The 10,336-nt window shown below is 37.8% G+C and overlaps 1 protein-coding gene and 1 long non-coding RNA gene across 4 annotated transcripts in view; one reads left to right on the top strand and one right to left on the bottom strand.

Moving 5' to 3' along the window:
* Window positions 1-8,543, bottom strand: part of LOC107680966 (uncharacterized) — a 19,724-nt gene extending 11,181 nt beyond the window's left edge. The window contains exon 1 of the long non-coding RNA XR_001633212.1: window positions 8,470-8,543. This is a non-coding gene — a long non-coding RNA (uncharacterized LOC107680966). The remainder of the gene's footprint in view (window positions 1-8,469) is intronic.
* Window positions 1-10,336, top strand: part of LOC107680965 (protocadherin-1-like) — a 182,433-nt gene that overhangs the window by 96,938 nt on the left and 75,159 nt on the right. For all 3 annotated transcript variants that reach the window (XM_016477063.1, XM_016477064.1, XM_016477065.1), the window contains exon 4: window positions 8,472-8,691. In XM_016477063.1, the coding sequence (XP_016332549.1) occupies window positions 8,472-8,691 (220 nt within the window). The remainder of the gene's footprint in view (window positions 1-8,471; window positions 8,692-10,336) is intronic.

Here is a 10,336-nt window from a genome sequence, read left to right as displayed (position 1 = left end):
TTTCAAGCAAGAAGATTCAAACACACACATACTAAACATGAATATGAACCCTTAAGCTATTCAATAGTTATTCAAAATACACACACAATAAGGGATTAGAACCTGATAGTCACACATGTGGATTACATACATAATATGGAGTTATGCATAGAAATTATTAGTAGAAATGATTAGTTGCTCACAAGTCCTTTTAGTGTCATTTAGGTGCATGGAAAGGCAGTTTCTGTGCCATTCTGTGAATGTATGTGGACATGTTATGTAAAGACCAGAGATTAAGAGGTCTGTAAGGAATCTCAGTCTGTTCTTTGTCTTTGAGGTGGGGGGAAATGTCATGATCAAATCTTAAATTGTCTGATTCGGTCTGATACCCTACAGTGACCTAAACTTTTAACCTTTTTTACATGAAATAATACTCTAAATAAGAAGCGAAAAAACTGCCAGCAGGTGGCGGTAAATGTCTTTATGAGTCATTCATTCGATTCAATTCGTTCAAATGGCTGATTTATTCAGGTTCAAATCGTTCAAATGGCTGATTATATGTATATATATATATATATATATATATATATATATATATACATTTTTTTCATCTACTATGAAATGCATGTTTCCAGAATATTTACACATGACTTCTCGCCCATCACCGACTGTGTGCGGTTTTGACCGTATCTTTCATTTTGTTTGGTGGATTTCAGTTCACACGGATATTGGAATGAACATTTTCTGTTTGATTCATAGGAGGAACCAATTGTACCAGAGCTCAGGTGTTTTAATACCAGTTCACAATTGTCCCCAGATACCTGTGTATGTGTGTGCGCGTGTCTACTCGCTGATCGGAAATACCCTTGACACTGTAACTTCCAGAGTAATCTAAACTGAGCTGATAAGTGTGTGATTGGCATGCTGCCGTTGTGTTGCCAGCGATATCTGAGCGTTTGAGAGCTGATATGTTTGGTGCACTGAGGCAGTAAATTGAAAATATATTCACAGACAGTCTTGATGTTTTTAAAGTTGATTTGTTGTGTTGAAGCAAGATTTGGTGGTCTTTGTGTGTATGTGTGTATGTGTGAATATGTGAGCGTCGCTCTACCTCAGTCAGTACTGTAGTGTATCCATCACAGACCCCTGTTGCCATGGCAAACCTTCAGACCTGTCACTCTGTGTTGCTTTTAGCTGCTCCTCAGGTCATGTGAAAGGAATTCAAATGATAACACGACTGAATATTGGTGAATATGGTGTGTCTGTGTGTGTTTAACCGTGTGGACAAAACAAGGCATTGTTTGATATTTATAGTTTTTTTTAATATCTAGTAATTCATTCTAAGTCATCTATTTTCCCTGTCTAGTCTGACCGCTCATTTCCATTTGAGTTATGTTTAGTAGGTCACACTTCATTTCCATTTAAAATTTACATAATTCCCATGTATTTTGCAAAACAGATAGGCGCCATCCATAACAGTGACGAAAACACGTATTTGAGGCATGATAAAATGAAGTTCCCTTTCAGTCAGTCACGTTTGACGTTACGTCAGTCTGGTGTGACGGCGTATCAGCGGGGGTTGCCATCCAGGCTGCTGAAACTTCGGCGAGCTGCAGCTTCCATTCTGCGGTCCCGCCGCGACCTCCCCTGGGCGCTTCAGCGCTCTCTCTAAAAGAGTGTTTTTCCTTTCTAAAAGAGCAAATTCTAAAAGAGCTCCACGAGCGATGTGCGTCATTTTAAAGATGGCTTCCCGCTCGTGCGTTTCTGGATGTGGTCGTTTCCTGGCTTCATCTGACGGTCACGATCGCTGTGTCTTGTGCTTGGGCTTTCAGCACGCTGAAGCAGCGCTCGTGGATGAGTCATGTTCTCAGTGCGGGAACATGACCATCACGATGTTGCGGTCCAGATACCTCCTCATTAAACGGGGGGGGTATCCCCCTTGCCATGCCCCACTCTAGCTTAACGATATTTAAGCCATAGCCGTATTTAACCTTTAGTGGCACAAAGCCACCGCAGGAGACGCAGAGTCAGCGTTTCACAGAAGCATGGCTGAGCACGGGACGCGCGCCCCTCTCATATATCACAGCGCGTCTTTACCTGGAGAAAAGAGGCAATATTTGACTCCGGTTAGTAAAGCTGAATGAGAAGACGATGGACAGCCGGACCGAGAATCCGACGAAGGCAGCGGGCTATCTGAAGGAGCTGAACAAGATCATAGCGACCCAGCAGACGCTGCTGGAGCGGCAGAAGAGGCGCATCTTTGAGCTAGAGCAGCATGTGTCCGACCTGTGCGCAGAGAACAGCCGCCTGAGACACGAGTACCAGCGGCACCTGCTCTCCTGCAGACTGCGCTCCATCCAGGAGAACAGCCCGCTACAGCAGTAAGACTCCTCTTATATACTTTCTACAAAAAAGTGGTTCTTAGTCAGATATTAGAAGGTGAACGCGAATACACAGGTCGCTTATTTAAACAACACTTTTTATTTATTATATATTGTATTGTTTTTAGAGTTTGTCTCATTTTGGAGTGTGCCTGGTTTGATATTGAAAAATACATAATTCCAGTGTTCGGTGCGTCCAGAATGCTATTAAAGTAAATGATAAGATTGTGCTACAGCAACTGTGGCGACGGGACGTGACATCTCCGTTCCCTCCTTCAGGGAACGAGGTTTACACAAGTAACCGAGACGTTCTCTACAAATGCGTGTAGCTTTGGATACCTAATTTGACATGGAAAAATGACAATCTGGCTGCCTCTCAATCACTAAGACACCAGCACAATCCGAAAAGTGCCTTGGCTCTGTTGCGAAGCGTTTGCCGAGCATGTCTGTTTGAGGGCCTATTAGAGGTTGTTAGTCTTAAGTCAGGTGATTGGGCAGCTGCTGTCTGCTCACATCTCATCTCTCTAATCCACAGGCAGAGTTTAGACCTGGCCCGCTGGCTTCTAGCTGAATAAGACACACATGCTAATGTAGCATTAAGAGCCAGTGTCGGCGAGGCAGTGGATGGGATGGGAGGGAGTGCGATGGAGCTGTAGGGAGTAGAGTGTTGTCTTCTTGCTCCTCAGGGGAGGATGTATCTGCTGAAAGCCTCCAAGAGTGCAAATGAGTCTTCACTCGATTAGAAATGATGGAGGGAAAAATATCGGTGAGTTTTGACAGCGCAATACTGCCTTTCTGAAAAGAAACCAGTTACATATTCTATTTTAGTCTATTCTATTGTTATATTATACATATTTTGTATTGTATTTATATATGATTCATATAAATTTAAGGGGGGGGGGGGTGGGGGGATAAATATCTGTGAGGTTTGACTGTACAATACTGCCTTTCTGAAAAGAAACTAGAATCACAGCGCTATCAAAGATTTTAAAACCACGTACCCTCAGGGTGTAGATTTTGCTTCAATTTGGCATGGTGATTTAGATTCAGTTTCAGATTAAGTCAATTTTATTTCATAATATGGCATATTTTAGAGTGAAAGAGGGCCTTCAGAGAGATACTGTTCAGAAGGGGTCAGTATATTATTATTATTATTATTATTATTATTATTCAGTAAGAATGCATTAAACTGGTTTATATTGTTATATTATATTATTGTATGTTATATTATATATATATATTTTCTATTGTATTTATATATAATTAATATACATTTACAAATTAATATCATGTAATATAATATAATAACAATACATAATAATAATAATAATAATTATTATTATTATTAAACAAGAATGCATTAAATTAATTTATATTTTATTCTATTCTATTATGTATTGTATTTATATATAATTAATAATACATTTAGAAATGTATTTAGTATAGAATAGAATTTAATAGAATAGACTAGAACTATCACGTTAGGGAGGATGAAAATGATTACACAGACCATTATTTCTTTGAAATTATTAAAATTTCCAAATTTCTTTGAAATTATTATTCACCATATCTGTTCATCTCACTCCTTCCCTCCTATTTGGCTTGCTGGCGCCTCGGCATCTCCATCCCTCATAATCACTGAAATCACTCCCACTTTTGTCTCCCTGCACTCTTGTCTCTCTCTACACATCTCTCTGATGCTGTTAACAGGAATCAAAGCTTTTCTGCAGTCTAAAGACTGAGGCAGGTATTTGAGTCCCACAGGTGCTTTTTCCCAGCTAACCAATCCCGTCCTCAGGCATAGCTGTCATTCCTTACATAACTCAACCCTGGCACCTGCCCTCTAGCTTGGAACAGAGGGAGGGAGACTGAGACCAACAGCATGAGGGAGGGAGGGAGGTTAGTAGTGGGAGCTGGTTTTGTTTGTGAGTGAGTGCTGTCTTAGCTGGGGGCTAAAATAGTAGAAGTACACCAAGAGGGGGAACAAAAGCAGCTTTTACAGAAAGTACAGAGAAAGAAACTCTCCGCACACACACACTGCGCTCGAAACCTTCTCTGTATTCTGTTCCACTCTCTCTTTTACTCACCTCAGCTTGAGAATGAGATACAGGAATCATATTATCATAGGAGCACATCCACTGTATCATCTCTGCATATGTGTTTGTACGAGACTATGGATTATAGTTTCACAAAGTAGCCCTTCACTGTCTTATCATCCTCACGGACAGAGAAAACTAATGAGGAACAGGATACAATGAAACACACACGCATAGATACAAATGCAGGGACCTAATAAGCTCAGAGATGCTCGTCTGGTATTATTCACCTCCTCTCTTATTGAACAGGGAGGACAATAGAGCAGTGTGTGTGTGTATCTATCCACACGCTCCCACTGGAGACTTTGCACGCTTCTGTTTATCAGCACAAGGGGATGGCCGGCCTCGTAGCAGATACAGCGAGTGGTCTAAAATTAATCCCTCAGCAAAAACCATCCGCCTTTCTGAATAGAAGTGTTGTGCTTTACACAAACGTGCACTGTGCGGCTTATCTTTATTTTATCTGGAGCAGAGGAGATGAGCCATGTGTTAAAAAGACAGGCCAAAGTGTTACATGCTGCAACCGAAGGTTTTGAAGCCTCTCTTGAGCCTTTGCGTGCATCAAGATGGTGGAAAGCTCCACTAATGCCCAACTACCGTTACATCAGATGCACTTAAGGGTTGGCTAATTATCTCCAGCTCTTCCTTTTCCATTCATTAAATGTAGCAACTGCAACACAGATGCAATAAAGGTGATGTGTCCTCATTAATGGACTTTACAGGAGAAAATTTCTTGTTTGTGTGGTGGAAATTTCCGTTCACCCATACTGACATTCTGTGTGATATGTTGCAACATAGACAATTAGTTGAAAATCAATGTTAGTTGAAGCAACAAATCACCAAAATCCAGCTACACTATATATATATATATAACTTTTTTTATTTTTTACTCTTTTACTTCATTACTAATATGATCATTATTTATATGCTGTATAATATTATAAGAAAATAAATTAATAAGAAACGAATACTGTTATTCAGCAAAGACACAGTAAATAGATTAAATGTGACAAAAATACTTAGTTGTTGTTGTTGTTGTTTTGAAATGCTTTCCATTTATCGAAAAAATCCTGAAAAAAGTATCATGGTTTTCATAAAAATAATGAGCAGCACAACTCTTTTCAACATTGAAAATAATTAGAAATCATAGAATCACGTGACACTGAAGACTAATAAGGAGCTTTGCAATTCCAGATTGCATTTTACAGTACATTAAAATAGAAAACTGTTTTTTATTGCAATAGTATTTCACAGTACTGTTTTTACTGTATTTTTGCATGAGGGACTTTTCAAAAATATTTAGACGTTTAGTAATACAGTTAATTAGCTTAAGCATATGTTTTTTTATTTATTTATTTTTTACTTAATTTCAGGTGTGCATAAAAAAAGTGTCTGATTTTCATATTATCAGTCAGCTGTGTTTTAAAAGAGCCATTATATTTGTATTGAGGTAAGATGCTGAACTCTGTACAATTACAAATTCATAGAATTTACGACACTTTAGAAAATTGCAATTACAGAAAAGCAGACGTCATCATGCAATCGTCATTTCTTTCAGCAAACATAAAGCATCACACTCACAGCAGTACAGACATTATCCATCCTCTGCACAACGTTTATTAGATCTGACAACAAAGAGTTAAGCAATGGAGGCACTTATAGTCTGGACGGCAAGGTCATCTCACCCGTCTTGGGAAATGCTTTGTGTTCTCCAGAAGACCTTCATTGTCACCTGCAGACAATGTGAGATTAAGAGCAGTGCAGTCAGTTATTTCTCTGTGATACTTTGGAAGTTTCTCCTCACACTCAGAAACAATTTATGTGCAACGCAAGCAGCTTTGGGTGTTCAAAGAGGAGTGTTGCACAAGAACATGTTTACCTTGTAAAAATAAACAAAACAAACAAATCGCAGCTAAGCTCTCAAACCGAGTGTGTGGAGATGAAGAGGAGGCTGAGAAGTGGAAAGGGAGGCAGAAATGAAGTGGTTGTGTCTCCCTGTGGCAACTCCACAGCATGGCGCGAGGAAGGAGAGAGAAAGAGAGAGAGATTGGAAGTCAGAAAATAAAAAGAAATGTGGTTGAGGAACATTTCTGTATTATTGATAACAGTGAGTGGATGAGTGGAGTTCTTCTACTTGTTTTTACTTTCCCACTCCCTCTTTCTGTCTCTCTCTTTCTCTCTGAAGGTTTGTGGTTTGTGATTGGTATGTGGAGGGTGGATGTGCATCGGAGAGCTGGATGGCTGACAGTGGTCTCTGTCTAGCTCCAAATGCCAATTTGCGAGCTGTCTCATTCCATCTTGACGAAATGTCCTATTCTCTCGTCGGTGCTGCTGGAGGGAGGGGTGGGGTGTGAAGTGGGCTTCTCCTGTGGGAGAGCTGTGGCTTCTATCATCCTTATCAAACCTGGCTTCTGCAGTCACACTGGATTTAGCTAACACTTGCTTAATACACTCCTCACTGAGCCTTAGGTGTGTGTGAGAGTGTGTGTTTAGGTCTCTGTGTGTATTACTCTGGCATGTACAGCCAGCGTGTGCCAAGGGATTTGCTCTTGTGAGACGATGCATACATAGCTAGACGGAAGGGAAATAATGTATTTGCAATTGCTAACGGCTGTGAATCTTCGCAAAGACTTGTGTTACGATTACTGCGTAGATCAACTTTGCTTTTGTGATTAGTGGATGTTGCTTTGGATGGAAAGCAGCATCTGCCTGCTGAGTGCTAATTAATTTGAAATATTTAAGTTAGGGATACATGACATATACTGTATTATCTTTTAAAAGTTTATGGTTAGTAATAATGTTTTTGAAAGAATTCTCTCATTCGCACCAAGTCTGTATTTCCTTTAATTATGTTGAAAATAGTTTAATATCTTTGTGGAAACCTTGATACTTTTTTCTTCTTAAATAAATAAAAAGTTGAAAAGAACAGCATTTATTTGAAATATACATTTTTTTTTGTAACAATGTAAAAGTCTTTACTGTCACTTTTGATCAATTTGATATGACTTGGTCGTATAAAAGTATTAATTTAATTTAAAAAGTAGTTTTTATCAACAATGATTTTGTCAGTATGGGTACGGTTAATACTGGATATTTAACTATTCATTTTACATTTAAGTTGCAGTACCTTTGCCATCATCTAATAATTTAATAACACTTCTAAATGTAATCTTCAGCAAATCTCAAAATTAATCTTTTTTTTTCTTACTGTATATAACAATGTTGTGATGCCTAAATTCACTTGTAGCATAAAAATGACTGAATTTCATTTTTATCATTTTATTATTATTTTTTGTTTATTTACAGCAAAACTATATAATTTTAATTTAATTTGTAAATATCTTAATTCAAACATATATACATTAATAATAAGCTGATAGATTTTGGACAGCATTGTTTATTCTTTCTTTCTTTCTTTCTTTCTTTTTTTTTTTTTTTCATCTTTCTTTCTTTCTTTCTTTCTTTCTTTCTTTCTTTCTTTCTTTCTTTCTTTCTTTCTTTCGTTTATTCTTTCTTTCTTTCTTTCTTTCTTTCTTTCTTTCTTTCTTTTTTTTTTTTTTTCAGGGGAATATGTGTGTATTTTTAGAATGTCACTAGATGGTTACTAGGGTGTTCTGGAATATTGATTGAAAGTTGCTTACTGGCCAAAGTTTAAAGAGCTCACTGCCAAGTCTCTATGGTATTTTGGTCCCTCAATATAACTTGGGCTCCTCCTTAGGTTTTTATTATCAATAAAGCCTGATAGCTTAGAAAGTAATAGCACACCTTGTTTCAGTAATACGCAAAATGTATCATTCATGCCTGTGGCACAAATGGTGCAGAATAAGTTTAATACCTAAGGTAAGCTATATACTGTATATGAGGTAAAACTATTTTGTGAAATTTTGCATAATTTTGTATTAATTATACATAGTTGTTCCCTTGAATTAGAATGAAAATCATCCACAAGATGCCTGCTAATATCATCAACACGCATACTGAACTTCGACCTCTCTCTGTCTCTGTCCAATCACAGCTCCCACATCGCCGAGTGACCTTCTCCACAGCCAATCAGGCGCAAGATCTGCAGGATCCCTCTCAGCACAGTTACTACGACAGCGGTCTGGAAGAGTCAGAGACACCCAGCAGTAAGAGTTCTTCAGGGCCCCGTATCGGGCCCCTTGCCCTACCTGAAGACCACTACGAACGCACTACCCCAGACGGCAGCATCGGAGAGATGGAACACCCCGAGAACGGTAAGAAGAGGTGGTGTGTCCCCCTCCTTTTTTATTATTACTCCATCTACTCTCTTTCAGAACAATCTTTTTAGACCTTCTATATATTGAAGACTTTTTTTAAGAAATGGCTGGTAATGAGCTGCACTGAGCAGTTTACTTGTACACCCTTCATCACACGCTCGCTTTGCTTTAAAACAAAAAGTATTAAAATAAGGTCAATCTGAATTCATGAGCATTGCAAAAGTTTTTATGTGACCTAAATGTCAGAATTTAAGCAAATTAACCACTGATTTGAATATGTTGTCTATTAACTTCGTGAGCTTTGTCAACATGCACCTACATATACAAAAAAGCATGAATTCTTGGCAAGATATTGAAATGACCTAGTCATATTAGCACACGCACACCAAGAAGACCTGATATAATCCTCCTCCGCTGTAGCTGTAGGGAGCATAAAGTGAGGGAGGCCGCCTCTCCTTCCCGCCCAGCTGGAGGTGCTCCCGAACAGTCCAACAATCCTCAGCAACAGAACTCTGAGAGGGTGGAAGTTGTAGCCAAAAGGCAGGCTGGCAGTGAAAGCATTTAGAATTTAAATTACTGTGGAATTAATTAGTGCTGTGTATGTGTGTACACATACAATATAATATTCTGCTTTAAATTAAAGTTGAGCTCAGTTAACAGCACTTGTGGCATAACGTTATTTACCAGAACATTTTTGACGTGTCTTTCCTTGAAAAAAAAAAGACAATAAATTGGGTTACATTATGAGGGTAAGTATGATTTTAGTGTTAAAAAAATATATATTTTTTTTTTCTTACAAACCAGGCTGCATTAAATGATTCAAAATTGACAGTAAAGTCTTATACATTGTTTAAAAAAAAGATTTATATTTCTAATAAATGTTGTTCTTTTAAACTGTCCATTCATCAAAAACGTGTAATGGTTTACATAAAAATATTAAGCAGCACAACTGTTTTCATTCATAATATAATAAATGTTTATTGAACACCAAATCATATCAGAATGATTTCAGAAGGATCATGTGACACTGAAGACTGGAGTAATAATGCTGAAAATTCAGCTTTGCCATCACAGGAATACACTACATTTTAAAATATATTATATTCTGCATATTTTATTAGTAATAATTCTAAATATTACTGTTTTATTGTATTTTAATCAAATAAATGCAGCCTTAGTGAGCATATCAAAAGCATAAAAATACCAACCACAAACTTTTGAAAGAATGTATATCCAATTTTACAACTTTGTTGCCTTCGTTGCGTTGACACACAAAGCATAAAACCCTCAAATGCCCTTTAAAATTAAAAAGACCAACTTTGCAGCACAAATTAAAAAAATAATAATTTAATATTGTGGTTACACTTTATTTTAAGGTGTCCTTGTTCCAGTGTAATTATACATATAAGTACTGAGTAATATTAATTAACTACATGTATTTACTACATGGTTAGGGTTAGGATAAGGGTTACTTGCATGTAATTATGCATCATTTATTGTTATTATAATAGTAAGTACATGTAACGTCTCGGGTTACGTATGTAACCCTCCTTCCCTGAAGGAAGGAACTGAGACGTCACGTCGGTGACCGACGAATTGGGATCTCGCTTAGAGAGACCAATCTACTTTGAGTGTAAACTAA

The sequence above is a fragment of the Sinocyclocheilus anshuiensis genome, unplaced genomic scaffold (genome assembly GCF_001515605.1).
Source record: "Sinocyclocheilus anshuiensis isolate Anshui unplaced genomic scaffold, SAMN03320099.WGS_v1.1 scaffold20, whole genome shotgun sequence".
In the NCBI taxonomy this organism is placed as follows: domain Eukaryota; kingdom Metazoa; phylum Chordata; class Actinopteri; order Cypriniformes; family Cyprinidae; genus Sinocyclocheilus; species Sinocyclocheilus anshuiensis.
Note: the sequence above shows the minus strand (reverse complement) of the source record. Positions and strands in the feature narration are given on the sequence as shown.